This window comes from Podarcis filfolensis (assembly GCF_964270895.1).
Source record: "Podarcis filfolensis genome assembly, chromosome: 12".
NCBI lineage: Eukaryota > Metazoa > Chordata > Lepidosauria > Squamata > Lacertidae > Podarcis > Podarcis filfolensis.
The window spans coordinates 32091767-32113518 of NC_139614.1; the positions used below are offsets into that span (position 1 = coordinate 32091767).

Genomic DNA, 21752 nt, shown 5'->3' on the forward strand with positions numbered 1-21752 from the left:
CTTCAGCCAATCACAGCGAGTAGGCAAAGAGGGTGGGCCGCTCGAGAAGCAGGAAGGAACAGCAGCAGCAGCGGCAGGAGCAAGTACATGTTCTGCGGCCCTTAGCGCGAGCCGCACGGGGCTCCACGCGGTCGCAGGGCCGGCTCCTGCCATGTGGGGGGTGGGAGGCCCCGGGGCAGCCACGGCGAACGTCTCCTTGAGCGGCGCCCGGGACTGCTTCCTGCACCTGCCGCCTGGCTTGGCTTCCAGCCTCCGTCTGCAGCAGGTACAGGAACGCGGGGGAGGGCGGCTTTATCCGGGCAGAGAGGATCACGGGAATTCGCCCTGGCTTGTTTCTCTGAGAGCCTTTTCTATCTCCTCAGCCAGCCTTCACCCCCCCCCCATGTCATGTCGCTATGGTAATGTGGGCAGCCGTCTCGTTCACACGTTTGCTCTCCTCGTCTTCTTCTGGCGACGTTCAGGCGCCCCCTTTCTTTCTCGTCAGCCTTGCCAGCGTCCTGGCGTCCCGTTGCTATGGCAGCAGTGGAGAATGGGGGGCTCGGGGGAATCCTCTTCGCCCTCCAGCATCTTGGCGCTATGCGGTGTGGTTCTCAGGTGGCTGGGTTCAGGATACAACCGGGCCTGTGAGAGACTTTATTCGCAGGGCAGAAGGTAGAAGGATACAAAATTAAAGATTCTTGTTATGTCACGCTCATTATGTCGCCACTGCAGTTTTTAAGAGCGAGAGAACCTGCCATCCTTTCTTTAGCTTCTCACAGTTCGTAAAGGAACAGGTGTCCCATATCTGACACTGTTGCTCTCTTTCACAGACATGCTTAGGAGAGTTGAATCCCCTCCCCCCCTTTACCTTTTACTGTATAGGGTTCAGCAGCTACTGCATCAAATTAGGAGGTGCTCTTCTGTAAAGGTCCTGGTAACACTAGTGGAACAAAATCTTAACATCAGTGCAAAGAAGAATTATGTGAAATGATTTTTCCATTCCATCTTGCCGATATTCTTGAAATGGACTACTGACATTGAAATTAATTAAAAACTCAATTTATTGAATTTCTCTGTTTACTTCGTAAAGGAACAAAAATATGCTTTCTGTGTCTAAATAAATGTTCTCAATAAAAACAGTTTAAAAGGTTATTAAAATCAATAGTAGCAAAAAAAATATAGGTAATTAATGCACTTTCAGTGGTACACCCTTAATTCATGGCTTGTTAGGCTTCACTGTTGCCTGTTAGTGGCATCTGTAGCATCTTTCTTCCCCATATATATTACCCTTGCCAGAGGTCTGAACTGTTCACTTGCAGAGGGTTTCCCCACTCCATCACTTTGTCCATTTTATCTCTCTCTCTTCCTGCCACCCCATCCAACCTTCTTTTCTCCAGTCACCTCCCACTTGCATAAAATTAGGCAAAGTGTCTCATGTTCCCCACCCCTGAAGTGTACATACATCTTTGTAGATGAAGGCACCGTTTCACAAAGTTCTCTTGTCATTAACACCTACCTGCCTGTTAACCTGCTGCAACATTGTTAGGTGTTTAGCCATTGCACTATATTGGTGTTGGGAATCCTTGTATAAAACATACATGTTCGTATGAAATAAGGGCTGAAAAGCATTTGGAATTTCTACAGGATGAGTATGACCAAATTGTGTACAAACTGCAAGACTGTTGGCCTGGTTCAGCAGTTTGGGTACAAAGACTTCAGAGTTTGTGGAACTCCACCAACCACAGCAATTCTTCCACTTGTTTCAGTAGAGGGATCTGACTGTAGACATCTCTTTGGAAACATGGGTCGTTTTCTCAATTGAAGTAGATGAGAGAGCCCATTCATAGAAAAGCTCTGCACATGCATCCAATCAAACACAGGACTGCACTAATTTCATTAGCATTCCCCCAAAATCAATTTTTTATCATAGAATTGTACAGTTGGAAGGTACCCTGAGGGTCATCTAGTCCAACCCCCTGCAATGTAGGAATCTCAACTAAATCATACATGACAGATAGCCATACAACCTCTTTAAAATCTCCAAGGAAGGAGAGTCCGCCAGCTGTCATGGAAGTCTGTTCCACTGTCGAACAGCTCTTGCATTTACTTAATTTGCTCGAACGTGAAAGACACACTAATCACATTAGTGTTCCAAAATAATGTATGTTTTCTACAAGATTAATACAGTATCCTGTAGATAAGAATTCTGTACAGAAATGTGTCATATAAACTTCCCCTTTGCTGAATAATTCTTGATGCTATTTGCGCACTCACGTATAGATAGCTGGAAAAAGAATTATGGATACTACAGGCTGCTATGCTATTTGACATCTATCTGTTTTCTGTGGCATTAACAGGATCAAGCTGTGAAAGCTTCTTGGGGCAATCAGCCTGTTTTCTTGGGCTGGACAGAAATCAGACATTGTGGTCAGCATGCTGGAAATGTTGTAGAAATGAACAGACAACTTGCAGAGAAACTTGGCATAAAAGATGGGCAACAGGTTTGGAATGTTGACTTTTATTTTCTTGCCTGGACTAGAATATTAAACTAGGCAAATATATTTCATAATCATTGGTCTCCATCTGTCTACTGAGTAATGTCAAAATTCTTTTTAGTAAAGCTTTTGCAAGTAAATAAGGGTTCAGCAAACCTGAATTGCAGGAGCTGGTGTTTAACATTTAGGGTAACATTGAAAATGGGACAAAATTATAGAGCAAGTAACTTTGGAAGTGACTCTTTTTCTATGGCTTCTATTCATTTGTACATTTTTGTTTCCTTGTATCTGCAAAATATGCAGGCCCCAGTTTCAGGTTCTTTGTATTCAGCTGTGCAAAGGCAGCTGTGTGCAAAGATCTCAATGACAGATGGAGAGTACTGCTAGTTTTGCCAGTTATGATCTGTGATGGGAAACAGCAGTGACTGGAATCAGCCTTCTCTCTTGCCAAAAGTTTATTAGAACTGAAAGTACTTGTTTGAAAGCTTATGTGCACAACCCCTGGTTCTAAAAGCTGGGATTCCCCTTACCTTGCCTGGCGCAGCATGTACTTATTTCTACAGGACCTAATCAATAAATATATAATGTTGAGAGCTGCTTCCATGCATGAATTACAGCTGTTCTATATCAGGGTGATTTGTTCATATTTAGTGAGTTGATTGTTTCATGAACATGAACATGTAAAAGTGTCTTCTATCCAACCTTTTAGCATTTGACAATGTCCTGAACCAAGTCGCAAACTGTTTTTTAAAGGAAGGCTGGGAAATGGTTTGTTGATTTTCCAAGTGGAACAAGCAATACTGCTGAACAATAAATGGTGAAAAACTTATAATGCAATTTGGTTAAATGCAAGTGCTTGTGGTTCATCCCCATTGTCAGCAACTCCATGACTCACTCCATCTCCACTGCATTGTTTATGTAAATATATTGAGAGTATTTTTTCAAAAAGGTTTATTGTCTGGCAGATCTTCCTCGAGCCCTGTTCTCAAGTCTTGTCCTGTCAGCAAGTAGAAGTGGAACCCCTCTCAGCCGATGATTGGGAGATCCTGGTAATACAGAAATTTAAATTATTTAGCTCTCCTAATGCTTTTAAACAGGGTGGTGTTCTTCATTCCTGTCCTCTCCCACTCCCCCCACCTCCTAATGCTTTTTTCTGAGTGTTTCCTCTTGTTCTTTTTCCTTATGGTTCAGATCCAGTTTAGTATACAAATTTCATTATGAAACACAAATGAGTTCTAATACGAAATGTTTTCTAACATTCTGCAATGTATTGTAGGAGCTGCATGCTTTCTCACTTGAAAGCCATCTTCTTGACCAAATTCGAATAGTGTTTCCCAAAGCTGTCTTCCCAGTGTGGGTTGAACAACACACTTGTATTTATATCCAGATTGGTAAGTGTTCATGCAAGTCTTCCTACAACATTGCAGGAATAATTGTAAGGTGGCATATGTATTAACTTGCCCCTCTTTTAATTCCAGTTACTCTAAAACCTGCTGCTCTTTACGGGAGACTGGAAGCTCGTACAGAGCTTTTCATACGCCCCAAAGTACGTCAATATGAAGGAAGTTCCACCATGCTGCCTTCCACAAAAAGTGACATCGTACAGGACAATGTTCCTAAAACCATGTTGGATCCAAGAGCATCAACTAAGGAATCATGTGCCAAAGAAACTAATTTAAATACGGGAGTCCAAGAGCCTAAGCCAGATGCAAAGGCGTCATTAACTGCAAGTGTCCTGCCAAACATATGGAATTTAATTGGGAACATTTTCTCTTCTGACAAAGAACAGGAGGCTTCTCGTGACACAGGTGAACTGAATGCTGCCAAAGATGGGCTGCTAAACTTGATTCACATGGATTCTGTTTTCAGAGTATGCCAGATTCAGCCCCCCAGTGTGCAAAATACATTGGCAACATGTACGTTTCAGAAATGCAACGCCATTCATGTATTTCCATGGAATCTAGAATTCCCTGCTTTAGAAGCTAATATTAAAGTGTCTTACGGGAAAATCACTACACTGCTCTCTCCAAGACAGCAGCATCAAGAGTCAAAGCAGAATGTAATGTCAAAGAAAGAAAAACAGATGATCAATGGAGAAGACAAAAAGCAATCCGGCCCTAGTAAAAGTCAAGAATCCAATGAAATATCTATTGTACAAATAATATGGAATGGATTTGAGGATCTAAAGAGTGCTATAATATGTAATAACAACATGGAACAGCTGCATGTCGGAAGAGTTTGGGTTAGTCCAATTTCAGAAGCCTACAGAAGATTTTAAGTCAAGTGTTAAATCGTTGCTTAATATTACATTTTTTTAAATGGTTACTTGGAAATAAGATCTACAGATTATAGTGGATTATTTATAAAGAAGTGTCCTCAGGATCACAGTGGTACCATCTCCAAGCCACAATAGTTGTCTTATAATAGTTCCATTAACTTCAATAGGATCTATTCTGAAAATAATAATAATAATAACTACAACTACAACAATAATAATTCATAATTTATTTGTACCTCACCCATCTGACTGGGTTGCCCTAGCCACTCTGGGTGGAGCCCAACATACAGTTTCAAACCATTTCTTCTTTTTAAAAAATATACTTGTCTGGTTTGTTTTATTTAATTGAAATCGTTATACTCCCTTACTAACTGAAACTGAGGAGGCTTAAATTACATTTGATGGACAGTCAGGGTATTTGAAATCTTCAGGTACATTTGAAATCTTAAAAAATTAAGTCATTCTTAAGTTATACAAACTTCGAGTACAACCCTGGTGGATATACCTTTGAAGTGTGAAATGTGTAGAAGAGTCTTCATCATTTATTCTTTCATATTTCTTTTTTTTCTTAACTTTATTTCAGATACCAGAAGGGTTGAGAGAGAGATTACACATAGAAATGCATTCAGCTGTCAGAATCACATCAGTGAACTTGGAACCTAAAATTCCATCATCTGTTAGATTGTATCCCAAAAAATCTTTAGTGAGTTTGCATTCTTGGCTGTCATTATTTGTTAAGCTGCTTCCATGTGTCTTTACAAGTTGGTGAAATTCATATTGCATTATGCTATTATTTGAGACAATTTATTCCAAAGGCATTATCAACCTATGGTTACCAGTTCTTCATAAGAATATGAGGAGTTTATTTAGACCAGGGGTAGGCAACCTAAGGCTCAGGGGCTGGAAGCGGCCCAATCATCTTCTAAATCCGGCCCACGGACGGTCTGGGAATCAGCATGTTTTTACATGAGTAGAATGTGTCATCTCTGGGTTATTTGTGGGGCCTGCCTTGTGTTTTTACATGAGTAGAATGTGTCCTTTTATTTAAAATGCATCTCTGTGGGGCATTATTTGTGGGGCATAGGAATTAGTTCATTATTATTTTTTCAAAATATAGTCCGGCCCACCACCTGGTCTGAGGGATGGTGGACCGGCCCACAGCTGAAAAAAGTTGCTGACCCCTGATTTAGACTGTTGAGGAGCAATAATGTCACAAGTGAACTAAAATGGTTATTGTATGTACAATTAAGGTCTTGAACGATATCAAATCAAGTATTTAAACTTTTTTTCCAGTATAGATTTTTCCTTAGGAAATAATAAAGAAGGTAATCATATTTTGGATAAAATTGGGGCTACTAGTAAATCCTCACATAATGACTTGCCTCAGTTCTTAGCACTTCTGACCCTTGTATACTTGAATGAGCAAATGTTTGTTGTGTGAAAGGGTTAAGAATATTTACTGAACTAACAATGCTTCTCATCCTTTCTTCATTTTAGAATAAAGATATCAGTGACGATGAAATTAAAAATGCCTTTAATTTGTGGATAGAAGATTATAGCAAACTTCCCTTGCTAATAGCAGGCACGAATGATATACAATTAGCTCTTAAAGATGGTAAGCTGAACTGCCCTTAGCAGTGATTGTGAATATATTTCTACCCAATTATGAAAATATATTTGATTTTTTTTAATCACCAATTAAAATCATGAGTTATTTATTGTGATGGGATGATGAGCTGCTTGTGCGCGAAATTCTTAGTCCCTCAGAGTTTGGCTAAGTCCACAAACCTCTGTCTGTAACGGAGCTCCTTACGCATGGCTCCGTCAGTCGCTGGTAGAATCCGACAGTGGGCGTTTACGGAATTTCCTCCAGCATAAAAGCTCCTTAACGGAAACGCGCCTTCTGGACTCTCGGCGCGACAGTTTCCGGCGAGGAGTGGGTGTCCCTATAGGAGGTCCTGAAACCTCCCCACTGTTTTCGCTGGAAGTGTCTCTGAGCCATCCCTCCGACTCACTTTCCCTTGGAGCTCCTTCTCTCCCCCTGCTGGTTCCCTCCTCAGCTGATAAGTCTCTCCCAACCTCTGTGAGCCCTTGCACCACCGGTTCTTCCGATGGCAGTTCCCTGACATTTATCATTGTCTTTTCAATCTGTTACTTAACTATTGTATTTAAGTAAAGGTGCTCCCAATAAATAAAGATCCATACTCTCAGCTATGGTTAACCATTAAATGGGTCTTTGCCAGTGAATCAAAGTGTGATCAAAGCTTTTAGCCACAAAAATACTTACATACACATTGAAACACTTTTGCATGAGCTAGGGTTTACCAGTGTATAATACAAGATCTACAAGGTATTAAAATTTACTATTTTGTATCAAAAGCAAATTGATGTGTCCATTATGTTTTGAAAGGTATGGAGGACTTTGTCCTCAGTGTCATTACTTCTGAAGAGGAGAAGGCAAAAAATACTTACATGCTGAGTCCCAGCTTGCTGCAGAAGACAAATATGCAAGTAAATATCACTTATTTCAGGTATCCAATAACTTAAATTATATCAACAGCACAATTCTGTTTATTAGGGTATCTTTTGTATTTGTTTTCATTTTTGACTCATTGTACATGAAGCATTGCAGGAGAGGAGACTCTTATGATAATCTGTACATAAATTCAGTCACAATGAACATCATTGGATGATAAATTCAAGTTCTCTTAAGAAGATTAAGGAAAGGTTTTGCAGCAACCTGCCCCCATCTTCCAAAGCAAGCTTGTAGTTCTCTCACTTCCTGATTTTTGAAGTGTGTTTATTGTTTTCTAATTTCCAGTTTTCTATATTGTAATGACAACTTTAATTTTCATTGTAGAATTGATGGAGTGAAAACTGTACAGCAGCTTTCCTGCTTCTGCTAACCAACCAGATGTTTTGGACTACAGGTTCCACTGCCCTTGACTGAGTGGGATTGCTGAGTGGGATTGCTAGGAGTTGTAGTTCAAAACTTCTGGAGAGTATTGGGTTGGGGAAGGCTGCCATAGAGTCTGGATGCATTTGGAATACAAGGAAATCTGAAAATCACTTGGTATTTTAAATGTAGTGTAGTAATTAGATACTTTAAAAAAATTGTTTATGGCTATTTATCCAAAGGACAAATCCACTACAATCCTGAGCTTCTTGGGAGACAAGTTTCTTCTATGTGATTTCTTACAGTAAAATCCCATTCTGAATTTTATTGGAGTATGTATTCAGTATTTCTCTACACACACACACACACACACACACACACACACACAGACACACACACACACACACACAAACACACACAGCATGTTCTAAAAAGGCACCCTCACTTCTAAATAGTGACTGTCTTCTTTTGTGTAGGTTCTGGTACATCCTGTGACCTCAGTAGCCAATGGCAGTGGTGCACAATCTTCTTGTGAGCAGCTTCTTCCATGGTTTGGTCTGAACAGTTTAGGGTGAGACATTTTAATACTATCACAAATTAGAATAAAAAATCAACAATAAAAAGCTATGCAAAAATAAATATTAAATGTGTAATATAAATATGAAGCATTTTAGATGTCAATAACGTTGTAGCTAAAGAGAACATTAGATTAGCCCTAGAGTCCTGTCAATATTTAAACACACATATAGTTCTAATTACATGACTCAGAAATTGGGCAAGTACTTGGCACACCTGTGCCCTCTAATACAGGTTTTGCTGGTGTGGTTGGTCTATCTGAACACACATACAATGGGGTGCAGCAAGTATGCAGGATTATTTCTTCACATACATGGAAACTTTTTGCAAAATGAATGTTTGACATACTTAATGGCCGACATTATTCTGCAGTTGCCACCAGTGTGTGCAATACAGTAGCAAATACTGCAACTGGGTCATTGGCTACAGTTCTATAAATAATCGAGACAGAGAGTACTCTAAAATAGCCAAGCTTTTAATTTTATATGATTTAATTTGACTACAGTACATTGAGAGGGCACTCAATTCTGTTAACGTTTCTATTGCAGAGGAGTTGATAATTTAGTAGTATCTTCTTTGAAGCATGTATCTCACAGCCTTTTGAAACGACCACTGTCTCAAAAGCTAGCTCCCATATCTGCAGGACTATGCAGTGGAGGTATCCTGATTACTGGAGCAAAGGTAAAACTTTTATATTTCGCTGTTTTAGCACCCAATAAATAATGGGTTTTATCATTAGTCCAATTCAAGTGGTTGTCAATCTTTCTGAGTATGTGAGTACATTTAGAATTTTGAGAGAGTGCCATGCCATCCATCTGCATGCTTCTCTCCCTCCACCCTTGGATCACTTTCCTCTTACCCCTAGAGAGGAAGAAAGCAAAATGTGCATGTGGATGTGCATGCACACATAGGCACTTTGTTTCTCCAAGGGCTATAAAGAAACATTGGATCTGGTAGACTTGAACAGATTGCATTGAATCTGCATGATTTTACACCACCAGGTTAAATATTACAGAAATAGAAAAGCATAGTAGCAAACTTTGATAGTTTTTCAATCTGGGTATTATTTTAGGAGTTTTTAGCCCTAATTTATTTTACAGGGAAGTGGCAAGACAACTTTAGCAAAAGCCATCTGCAAAGAAGCATTTGATAGACTGGATGCCCATGTGGAAGTAGTTGACTGCAAAGCTTTAAGAGGTATGGGTACAACTGTCTCCCTTCTTGTAGGATTTTCAGAATACCATTAAACTAAAAGGGTAAGTTACCAAGTTAATTAGATAAGACCTTTTCAGTGGTGACTCCCAGCTTGTAGTCTGCTCTACCCAGGGAAACATGCCTAGCGCCACCTTTATCTGTTTTTGGGCACCAGGTGAATACTTTTTTCTTAATGGCGGCATTGTGGTCCCTTTTAGTTGGGTGAGATCAGCAAGTCCTGATCTGTTTTATCTGTTCAGCTTTGTTTTTAGATTTTTATTGGAAGTTCTTTATTTGGTTTTAATGTAAGTTGCTTTGGGTCATTTTGTGAGAAAAGCAACTAACAAATAAATACTATTCCTAGTGTTTTTGTTTATCATAGCAACAACTGGTAAGAGTTTGGGCTATATTGAAAATGTGTCTTCTCTGTAGCCACCCAGTAGGTTTGAACTTGGGTCTTATGCCCAAACCCTGTGTCCCACCCCACTGGTTTAATATTCACATTTTAGGCCTTGCTGTTATTAGATTGGTCACTTAAGCAGGTAGGAGCCAGAAGCTTCCTGTTTTAAAAAATATATTTCAAAAGCAGCATCAAGAATATTGTCTGGGCCTTTCTTCCTTCTTTCCTCTGCCAACCTCCCCCCAGTTTGAAATATGCGATCTATTTATATTATTATGTATTATGTCTCTGATGTTTGTACTGCTTCATTTTGTGTCAATTAAGATGCAGTCCTGTGCACACTTAATTCGGAAAAAGTCCCATTGAACTCAGTTTATTTTATTTATTTATGTAAAATAGGCTAGTGTATTCATCACATATTGCTGATGGACTGAGGCTGAAAGAATGGCTTGCCTGTGACCATTCTGTGAGTTTATGGCAGCAGAGTGATTCAGACTAGTGAATTATATTATTCTGCACCAGCTTTCCTTATATGTTCAGCAGATAGAAGATAGGAAATATCTTAAAGGAGATCCACAGTAGGGTAATTTTAAGACCTCTTGGTATAATGAAAATGTCATATACAAGCTAGTCTCTGACCCATAATCTTGCCAAATCATAGATTGTATTGGAAGTTGGCACATTTTTCTTCTGTGTCGTTCTAATCACTATATTTGTTTTTCAGGAAAGAGATTAGAAAACATACGGAAAAAACTGGAAGAAGTTTTTCTAGAGGCAGGATGGAAACAACCATCTGTTGTTTTGCTAGATGACCTTGATCACATAGTTGGAGTACCCCTTGCTCCGGAGCATGAGAACAGTCCTGAAGCTGTCCAGAGTACTCGCCTTGCTCATGGTAATGGTTTACCAACCATTACTGAGTTGTTTTTGCTTTAACTGTCCTGTGAGTGGAAACATCTGACCTTTGCAAGGTCCTGAATAGATCACAATGTGTTGTTCATAGCTTCATGAAAGCTAGCAATATTTTAAACTTTGAAATGAATTTTCCACGCAATGTGGAGAAAACCACATTCCCTGCTCCTCTTGATCTGCACGGATCAACTGCAGAATGGGGAGCTCTGTTGCTTGTTTTTAGATGTGCTCTGATATGTGTGTGAAAGAGTATGCAATGGCCATGGCTGTTCTTTTGGCTACACCCACTGCTGCCATGCAGTCCCCGGGCTAAAAAGAATAGCCACCTCTGGGAATGTGCCCCGGCCCAAGTAATATTGATCTTTAGCTTTTGAATGTTTCTGAAAGAAACAGCATAATCCAGCACTTGCATAGTGTTAGTAATCAGCACAACTCTACATACTGTGTCTGTATTTGCAGGTTATAAACAATATATTCAGCATTTGGTACAATGTTATGGTTAAGGTTATGATTTATTCTTGTATATCAAAGCTGTAATTCTTTATATGGAAGTACATTGAATTCCAAGGGACTTACTTATTAGTAGATAAGTATATGCTTGTGCTGTAATACTTCTGGATACAGTATGGGAATGTGCATTGTTAGGTTATCAACAGCTGATACAAACAAAATTTCAAGCTTCTGGAACTTTATTGGAACAGACAATGCACTGAAATAAAAGAAGATGCTGTTTCTGTAACACTAAAATTGAGAGGTAGCTGCTGTTTTATATGGCCATCAATCCAAGACGTTTGAATTGATTCGTATTTCTGTTCCTAGTTTTGACAGATATGATAAAAGAAGTTATTTCCATGCACAGTTTGATTGCACTCATTGCCACAAGCCTATCTGAACAGTCACTATATTCTTCCATGATTTCTGCTCAAGGAATTCACATATTTCAGTGTTTCCAACATATCCAGGCTCCAAATCAGGTAAAAGCAATAAATTATATTTTAATCAAAGCATCTTAAAACCATGCAATCTAATTCCCAGTATTTTTGTTTAAGATCTCTGTATAAAATGTGATACTGTATGTTGAATGCACAGATCTGAATTTTATTATTTCTTCAGAATCTGTCCCTTTTAATTAATTTGAAATTTGGCCAGTCTTCTTCTTTTTCTTCAATTCTTCGAATTTAGGCTACAGATAAATTTACTGTATTTTTTTTTCCAGGGACAAAGGTGTGAAATACTTCATTCCATTATAAAAAATAAACTTGACTCCAATATAGACAAGTTTTGTAATCTTGATCTCCATCTAATTGCAAAGGAAACAGAAGGATTTGTAGCTAGAGATCTGACAATGTTAGTTGAACGTGCTGTACACTCATGTGTTTCTACCAAAGGAACGTGTAAAAAAGAAGGTATGTATAATAATTTTATGAAGTATTCAGAAAAAATTGTGTATAATATAATGTACTATTTCGGTGTAATCATAGTGAATGTGTTTATCCATTTTAACAGAGTTGATTCTGTCAACATCAGACTTCCAAAAAGCTTTAGAAGGTTTTACCCCAACATCTTTGAGAAACGTTAACCTCCATAAGCCTCAGGAGTTTGGCTGGGATAGAATTGGTGGCCTCAAGGAGATACAGCAAGTGCTTATAGATACAATCCAATTGCCTGCCAAGGTACTTTTCTCTTACAATTGTGTCTGCCATTGGTAGGTGTTTGTAGGAACACAGACCTTTGATGGTTCTGGCTTGAGGGGTGACAGCTTCTTCAACCAAAATGGACAAATAAGCACCCATAGTACAGCCATTTCTCATTCATATGTAAGTTTGCAGAAGCTGGAGAGGAGAACAGTACAGCTTCTCAGCAACGGTATGTTAAAGGGCATAAACTAGAAGATCATCCCTGATGCTTATGCGCAGAGCTGAGGAAAGAATGAAGATGCAACAGCTGAGGATTATTAAGACAGGAAGGTTCACAAAGAATCCTGGGTGGCTTAGAATGACTATGCACAGTGTGGGAGGCAGTTATCCGGGGTTGCCAGCAGGGAGCAGCGGTGCTACAGACCTGGCATCCTGTAAGCAGCATGATAGCCAGACCCAGGGACAGTGCAGGGCAGCGTGGGCACATCAGTGAAGCCAATCAGGTGTCCTGCATCACCCTGCCACGTTCTGGTACATGGCAGTGGTGCTGCTCCCAGGAGGCCAGGTTAATAATGGTACCCCTCTTCATCGGTGGCTGCTAGGGGTGTATTTTCCTTATCTTCAGCTGCCTTGCATCAGGCATAGTGAAAAAATGCATACTTTTTATGTGTGCCAAATATTCCAGTTTTATGGGGCATTCTTTGGACTCTATGAACACAGACTATTTTTTGTTATAGCCAACATGTCAATATGAGGTAGAGAAGGTATACCACTATATGTGTAGGGATCCGTACACACCGCATTTGAAGCAGTTATGAACAGGACCACAGAAATAAAACTCTGTGCTTTGTTTTTGTCTATATCAATAATAGAGAAAAATAGGGACACGGGTGGCGCTGTGGTCTAAACCACTGAGCCTAGGGCTTGCCGGTCAGAAGGTCGGCAGTTCGAATACCCATGATGGGGTGAGCTCCTGTTGTTTGGTCCCAGCTCCTGCCAACCTAGCAGTTCGAAAGCACATCAAAGTGCAAGTAGATAAATAGGTGGGAAGGTAATCGCTCTGGTGGGAAGGTTAACGGCGTTTCCGTTCGCTGCTCTGGTTTCGCCAGAAGCGGATTAGTCATGCTGGCCACATGACCCAGAAAAACTGTCTGCGGACAAATGCAGGCTCCCTCAGCCAGTAAAGCGAGATGAGCGCCGCAACCCCAGAGTCATCCGTGACTGGACCTAACGGTCAGGGGTACCTTTACCTTTATAGCAATAATATGTATATGGCTCTTTGATCATTATTGGACTGTTTCGTAATGGTCATGCCCCAGCAGACTAAACTGAAGCCTGGAAATGCAGAAAAACACCCAACACGTGTGGATGATAAAACACTCATGCAACTGTTAGTCTATATATAGATGCATTTAGTCACATTTCAAAATAAGCATAGAGATGTTATGGTGACTCACTGATTCCACCACAGATATGGATTTTGCCAAAATTGATGTTATGGAGCATATCATAATAGTAATTATGGAACTACATGAATAATAATAGGGTTAGTGTTATGAATTATTATTATTATGCATTTCATTTCTATACCACTTAATATTTTTAAAGAAAAAAACCTCAAAGCGATTTACAATCTACATTGACACATCAAAGAAAACAATCCAGAATAAAGCATTACTGATTTAAAACATTACTGAAGAAAGTCAAGTATACACTCAAAGCAATGTAATTAACAGGATATTAAAATATTAACTTAAAGGTTTCAAACAAAACATTGCAAAAGAGGTCAATGCCATAGTGCACATTTAACACAGCAAAGTTAACAAAAAACAATAATCTTAAACATTTCAAAACATTGCTAAAGAAAGTCCAATATAAAGTGCACATTTAAAGCAGCATAATTAGCAAGATAAAAAACATCACCAATAAGCATAGAACATATCTGCTGCTGTTGCTGCCAGTCCTGCCAGTGGTGGTTCATAGTGGGTGGTGGCTGTGGAAGCTCAGGATCCATGACCTCGGTCTGCACTAAGAGACTTCCAAGATGATCTCTGGCCTCTTCAGCATACTGTAGGCTGAATCCAATTTTTCACACTTAGCTACCCTGCTCAGAGGTTCTTAAACAGGTGTTATTAAGGAATCATATACTTTTTAAAGCAGATGCAATTTCTAAAGACTTCATATGTTTTCAGTATCCAGAATTATTTGCAAACCTGCCCATACGACAAAGAAGAGGAATCTTACTATATGGGGCTCCAGGAACAGGGAAAACTTTGTTAGCAGGTGTAGTTGCCCGAGAAAGTGGAATGAATTTTATCAGCATCAAGGTAAGAATGTGAGATTTTTCAGAATTTATTGCAGTAACTGAAAATACTAAGATGTGTTCCGTAAGTCAGAATCCAATAAGGTGATAAAAATTATATGCTGCAGTTTGTCTTTCAGAAGCTCTCATATGATTTAGTAAATTTGTTTGTTTGTAATGCACACATAAATATGGCATATGAACACATCTGGATTATGACCCATGGTATTTAGCCTAAAGAAAATAGTCCAACTTTCTACAGTCCAAATCAACACAGTCCAAACAGCAACCTTAAACCCTTGGGCAAAGTAGCTTCAATTTTGCCATAGATTTTTTTGGGGCACACCACTTAATGGGTTTCAATTCCTTTCTGTCCTTCTGTGTGTTTGTTCTCCCCCTCCCCCTGCCTGCCCGCTCTTTAACAAGCAGTGTTAATGTGATCCCAGTAGAGTAGACCATAAGTAGACCATAAGTAGAAACTACTGGACCAGTCTCATGTTCAAGGTATGTTCCTTTAGAAACCTATATTTTGTAATGTTTTTAAACAGTCTGTAATTGCCATAGCCCAAACAGTACTTTATTACAGTATGTTATGCCACAGTTTATACACTTTATAAGTATTGATTAATTAAATAGCTCAGGTTGCAGAGAGTACTCTTCTCTTTCTCTTTTTTTTCTACAGGGACCAGAACTACTCAGCAAATACATTGGAGCAAGTGAACAAGCAGTTCGAGATGTATTTAACAGGTTAGATCCAGATTGATGGTGTTGCTGATAGATTCTGTTTTTGTAAGTAGTGGTGAAAATAGATGCTGGATTTGTAATGTGGAGAAGAAACAGGCTTAGTAAGTGTAAGTTGGGGAGGTGTGAAATAACAAGACTTGCTGATATCACATGTCCAATCTTGGCAGGGTCAGTTTATTCCTTTTGTCCTAATTGTGTTGTATTTATTGCAGAGCACAGGCAGCCAAGCCTTGCATACTTTTCTTTGATGAATTTGATTCCCTCGCTCCTCGAAGAGGTCATGATAACACTGGTGTAACTGACCGTGTTGTTAATCAACTGCTGACTCAACTAGATGGAGTAGAAGGCTTAGAAGGTAATGATCAAATCATCTCTGTTTCTTCTAGGAAAAGGTTAAGCTGGCATTTTATTAATAAAGTCTCTTTCTTTTTCTAAGGAGTTTATGTACTAGCGGCCACTAGTCGCCCCGATTTGATTGACCCTGCTCTGTTGAGACCAGGCCGACTGGATAAGTGTCTCTATTGTCCACATCCTGATCAGGTAAGAAACAAAACACTGTACCAAAAGGAAGACTCACTTCTGGATGGATTCATTCCATGCTATCAATGGCTGAGTTTCCATGAACATAAAATGAAGTCATTTTGAAACAGATTCAAGTTTGATTCTATTTTATTTTTTCATTGGATTGGTGCAGAAATTATGATGGTGATGGTAGAACTTCTATGTCAAGGCAATGATCCTGCATAGTCTAATAATTTCTTTCAGGCCTTTCTCATCTTAGCTTTGATGCTGTCGTCTGTAGGCTTTGGTGTGTGTATTCTATGATCTACAAGTGTGTTAAAAAAAAAGAGATCAGAATGTGGTAGTGGGTACAGAATCTGGCTTCCAGAGAATCTCACCGTCCTATTATAAAAAGCAAGTTGCAAGTCCTTATGGTTGAGAAGAGATGCTTGAAAATGTATAGAAAATTCAAAATAATGTTTACATTACTGGGTCCTTCCACATGTTGTTTTAGCTTCTCCAGTGCCCTTTTCCTTATTGGAAAAATACACGGAAGACTGAAAAACAAAACATTAAGTACTGTCTAAGGGCAAGAAATCAGTATTTTATTAACAGGGTTACTTCTAATTTCCTTAGGCTTCCCGATTGGAAATTTTAAGAGCACTGAGTCATTCTCTCCCTCTGGCACATGATGTGGATTTTCAGCATTTGGCAGAAAAAACAGAACATTTCACAGGAGCAGACCTAAAAGCTTTACTGTATAATGCACAATTGGAGGCCGTGCATGCTAATTTTGGTTCAACTTTGCCCCAGGTAAGCGCACTGAAATTTAAAGGATTTCCTTAAAAATCCTTAAGAGTTTGCTACCCATAACATTTCTGAATGGTAAAATTATTTCTCACTAATAATTTTAGGCTGCTTTTCCAGGCAAATAACAAATCCCAAATGACTTGCATTCCAAATATCCAAAGGAAATACAGTAATATAACATTTCAGACTTAAAACTAAAACTCATCAACATTCTTTTTTTTTTTTAACAGAGCCAAAAATAATGCAACTCAACCAAACCATCATGCTTGGAAGGCCAGTTGAGAAAGATAGTTCTTCATGGCCTTCTGGAAACCCTGAGACATAGAAATTTGATGCAGGTCCATGGGAAGATTCTTTCCCTTGTGGCCACTCAGCTTAGCAATCTAGGGGATGGGCATACCAGGGAAGATGCCAAAGCAGATCTTAAAGTGCAGGAAGTCCAGTAGCTTGGCCACAATCTGAAAGTGGTAACCTGGGCACTAAAATACTTAATATTCCAATTACAGTGGTACCTCTGGTTAAGAATTTAATTTGTTCCGGAGGTCCGTTCTTAACCTGCTGTGCGATTTCTGTTCTCATCCTGGGGCAAAGATCTTAACCTGAGGTACTACTTCCAGGTTAGCCGAGTCTGTAACGTGAAGCATTTGTAACCCAAGGTACCACTGTAATTTGGCTTTTCAAGAGTGGTGCCTAGAAATGTTATGGTGATGTGCAGTGATTTGATTGTGATATTGTTGTACAATGAGATCCAAAGATCTGAATTTTAGCATGCCTAAGGATTTACGACTGCTTTTATTTGAACAGCAAATTTATATACTGAGGATCACAGGGCAGTTTGCAATTTAAAAAAATCACATAACATAATAAACAAAACAATAACCCTCACAATTTAAAAGGCCATAGATTGTTTAATTAGCGAAAAACCTGAGAGAAGAAGAATGTTTCTGCCTGGTGCTTAAAGATATGTAATGAAAGCACCAGATCAGCCTCCCTAAGGAGAGCATTCCACAAACAGGGAGCCACCACAGAAGAGACCCATTCTTGTGTTGCCACCTTCCCAACTTCTTGTGGGGCAGGCACACGAAGAAGGGCCTCAGATGATGAGGGTCCTGATTTGTTCATATGGTGAGCCATGGTCCTTGATGTATTGCAGTCCTGAGCACACTGCTAACTTCAGCACACTGCTAGCTCTTCCCTGCCAGAAGACCAGAAGATAAAGAGCCACACAGATATCCAGAATGAGGGAAGTGCTACGGAGTTGGAAATTCTAATTTTGTTAATTTCCATCTGCAGGAAATAGGTTCTAGCTCAGATAGCGATCTCAGTCTATCATCGATGGTTTTCTTAAATCAAAGCAGTGGATCAGATGATTCTGCTGGAGATGGAGAAGGAGGCTTGGAGCAATCTCTAGTTTCTCTTGAGATGTGTGAGCTGCTTCCAGAAGATCCAAGGTCCAACATCTATCGTCTTTACTTTGGCAGCTCCTATGAATCAGAGCTCGGCAATGGAACTGCTTCAGAAATGGTAGCTGGCTGCTTTTGCTTAATTGATGCTGTAAAGTCAGAGGAAACATTTTAGCATCTAAATGTAACTGGGGGGAAACAGTGCTAATTCAATCTATGTCAGTACTGGGTATATAAATTCTGAGTAACATAAACTTAAAATATGAACTCATTCTTCCTTGACCAAAAGCAGCAACAAGTCCTTTTCTTTTTGGGAAAACAATGAGGACCTGTGTCATCCCCATGAGAATTGATCCAGGGAGAATCCCCTATGAATGCACAGTATTTAGAAATGAAACATATTCATATTTAAACTTTCATATTACTAATAAGTTATCTGATCAACAAAATACTTCCTAAAGCTTCTATTGTTTGATAAATAACTTTGGTAATGTAACTGTTGTTGTGAAAAACATAACTGAAATATTAGTAACTGTAACCACAAAGTTGATGACTATAATAATAACGGTATTATGTTACCCCACCCACCCACTTGTCTCTACAGAGTTCTCAGTGTTTCTCGGGACCAAACTCCATAAATCATGATTTAGCTAGCATCTCTCTGAAGGATTTAGTATCCTATCAGCCCCCAATTCTAAGAACAGCCTTACAGGAAGGTTATCAAGAACTTAATCAAGAGCAGATAGAGCAACTCAGGGCTGAAATCAATGCTATCAAGGCCAACTACAGAAGCAAAAACGGGGTATGGAAGACATTTTTTTTGTTAAATCTTTTGATCTTTAGAAATGTTCTGTTGTAGAAGTAGTAATAGTAACTACTGCAAAGTTTTGCAATTTCAAAAGAAGCATAGCCTCAGAGAATGTCCTGAAACAGTCAGAGAAACTCACTGGCTCAGTTAAGACATACATCAAACTATAGATTACAGACCTTAACTATGATTAGTCAGGACATCCAGATTGGTAGCCCATGGTTTCTGCAAACTGTGGTTTGGTGTTATTTTCTGATTGACAGACCGCGATTACGCTTGTTGCACTTCCTCTTCAGGTCACCATGCCATGGAGTGGGGATCTCTGCAGACAGAATCATTGCATAATTGGCCTGTTGTCAGTTGTGCTGGAGGTTCCTTGACTTCACTATCTCTCTCTCTCTCTCTCTCTCTCTCTCTCTCTCTCTCTCTCTCTCTCACACACACACACACACACACACACACACTGCATAGGGTTGCCAAACAATAGTAACGAAGCAACACATGCCAATTTACCTGCAGAAAGGATAGCATATTGGGGAAGGCAGGGAAGAAAAAGCACGGCTTAAATCATGGTTTGCCTGTATACATAAGTGTATACACTGTAGTCTGGTCTCTAGTCTATGGTTACTGCAAATCAAAGTTAGACCCAACTTGTGAACTGAGCATTGTCAATATCAGGGAGTGAAATACAGTATTTTATAGTATTTTCCCTTAATGTGATTTTTTTTTTCAGGAGGAAGTCACTCCTACATCATCAGTACCCAGCAAGAACACTTTAAGCATTACTCAGCTTCACCTGATGACTGCACTTGGAAACACAAAGCCATCTATTAGTCAAGACGGCTGGAATAATTTTACTGAACTGTAAGTACATTGTGTCAAGGAAATCACACAAATTATTTATTAATATTAAAAATATGCTCACACATGTTATGGAACAGTTGCTGTTATTAGTCTATTGCCACACAGATACCATGTTCTGTCTTAAGGTGTCTACACATCCTGAAGACTTTACTGAAATGTAGTGTGGCAAGAGGTTTCAGTGAAATTGTATGAGAAAGAAGCTGGTATATACATGGAGCCCTAGAGGCTGTGCTACCAAAGCCTGAAACATAAGTTTTATTATCTTACAGATTACTGATAGGCACTTGTCTAAAATGGCTGGAGATTTTCTATCAAATGCATATGAAATTTCTTTTAAATTCCTTTTCAAGGGTGGGCCCTAAATGTTGTATCCAGTGTTGTTGTGTCCACTGACAGAAGACTTCCATCAGCGGAAAGGGGAGGCTCCCCCCCAAAAAAATCTTCTTGGGGATGGTAGTGCTGGAGGAACCTCTGAAAGATTTGTAGGGTGGGGGCAAGAGGGAGGGAAAATTGATTGAAATTATCTTCTGTCAGTGTGGGCACCATTTGCTATCACTGTAAAATGTTTGAAATCCCTTTTTAAGCAGGGATGATTGTTGAAGTCATGGTCATGTTGACCTGCCAGCAGCTGTGCTCCTGCATGATTCCATCCGCACAGCTCCTGCTTCCAATTCCTCATTGTGACATCCAGGAATATGCTTATCATCTCCCTCAGTTGCCCTTAGCAGTGGCAGCAATTTGTACTGTTGACTGATTGGTTGGTTGATTGATTCCATTTATATCACACCTTTTTCCTCTGAGGAGCTTAGGGTGGCATACACAGTTCTCCTCATTTATCCCCCACAACAACCCTGAGAGGTAGATTAGACTGAGAGACAGTGACTGGCCCAAGGTCACCCACTAACCTCCATGGCCAAGTGGGAACTTGAACCCTGATCTCCCAGCGCCTAGTTCAGCACTCTAACCACTGTGCCACACTGGCTTGCTAGCTGCTTCTGCTTCCAAGAGAAGTCTGCCGAAGCTTGCCAGTGATTGTTAACAAATGTTGTAAAAAAGTTTTCTGTGGACGTTAAACATTTTCTTAGTTATAGGTTATTTGCTCTGATTGTTATTACTTTAAAATTCTTATTTAACTATAATCGATTTGTTTATTGTTTGTTAGTTTTCCTGAATGGGGAAGAGGGAGTTGAAGAATGCTAATAAAAATGTTAACTGCTACATTTAAATGCTTTTGCCAAAGAAGCCTCTTAGGTATTTCTGGTTTTACTTATGAGTTTGGCCTTCTTTAGATTTCACCTGAATATTTTTTCTTACAAAGAATAGTTCTGGTGGTAATGCATTAATATTGTTGTTTTTTAGCTACGATAATTTTCGCAATCCAAAGAGGAAAGGGCCCAGTGGAGCAACTTTCAAACCAGGACAAAAAGTGACATTAGCTTAATTGCTGTTTAATGCGTTTATGGTGATTATCCCAAAATAATTTTTAAAGTAAAGTATTTCCATTATTAAATCATATTAAAATATATACCTGCGGGTATGTTAATGCTGAGATGACAAATAATAGATTTCTTTGAAATTAATTGTTGCAAAACTGTTTTACATAATTTTAGTTTTCAGATTATGTCCTCTTACAAACCTATAATAAAATATTTGAGATATTATTGGCTGCCTTGTGTTTTAAGTTGTTTTAATTTCCCATTTAGATTATCATCTTGGACTGCCTAGAGCTCTAGCTGGCTTCATTTCTGATAGCCACCACACCAAAACTAAATATAAAACTGTATGAAGTCATATTCCCCCCCCTCCTGATCACAGAAGGCTTATAAAATCCATGTTGTCAGTATCAGAATTAAGTTACCATTATCTTCAAGAGGAAAAGGAGATGTGCATCATATATTCTTGGGGTAGTACCCAGTGTGACCACCTTTCTACTCCTGGCTTTCTTTATGCAAG

At 39.3% G+C, this 21752-nt stretch overlaps 1 protein-coding gene across 3 annotated transcripts; it reads left to right on the forward strand.

Annotated features, from left to right (window-relative positions):
- The first annotated feature begins 14 nt into the window (after window positions 1-14).
- PEX1 (peroxisomal biogenesis factor 1) lies at window positions 15-21460 on the forward strand. 3 transcript variants are annotated; one of them, XM_083578494.1, is made up of 24 exons: window positions 15-265; window positions 2337-2480; window positions 3440-3523; window positions 3751-3865; window positions 3953-4716; window positions 5336-5455; window positions 6250-6367; window positions 7163-7263; window positions 8125-8219; window positions 8773-8905; window positions 9325-9421; window positions 10543-10713; window positions 11550-11704; window positions 11947-12136; window positions 12237-12403; window positions 14560-14694; window positions 15352-15416; window positions 15626-15768; window positions 15850-15953; window positions 16551-16727; window positions 18018-18248; window positions 18732-18929; window positions 19669-19799; window positions 21159-21460. In XM_083578494.1, exons 1-24 carry the CDS (start codon window positions 152-154, stop codon window positions 21238-21240), a joined length of 3834 nt encoding a protein of 1277 aa, XP_083434620.1. In that variant the 5' UTR covers window positions 15-151; the 3' UTR covers window positions 21241-21460. The 3 variants fall into 3 exon arrangements, with proteins under 3 accessions (XP_083434620.1, XP_083434619.1, XP_083434618.1); XM_083578493.1 differs by lacking the exon at window positions 15-265 and adding an exon at window positions 395-651; XM_083578492.1 differs by lacking the exon at window positions 15-265 and adding an exon at window positions 562-594.
- The last annotated feature ends 292 nt before the right edge of the window (window positions 21461-21752 follow it).

Excerpts from the sequence above, each read along its gene's own strand:
- PEX1 (XM_083578494.1), top strand. The coding sequence starts at position 152 with ATGTGGGGGGTGGGAGGCCCCGGGGCAGCCACGGCGAACGTCTCCTTG. Across the intron at positions 3,524-3,750 it reads CCGATGATTGGGAGATCCTG|GAGCTGCATGCTTTCTCACT; the intron begins GTAATACAGAAA and ends AATGTATTGTAG. Across the intron at positions 7,264-8,124 it reads TGCAGAAGACAAATATGCAA|GTTCTGGTACATCCTGTGAC; the intron begins GTAAATATCACT and ends TCTTTTGTGTAG.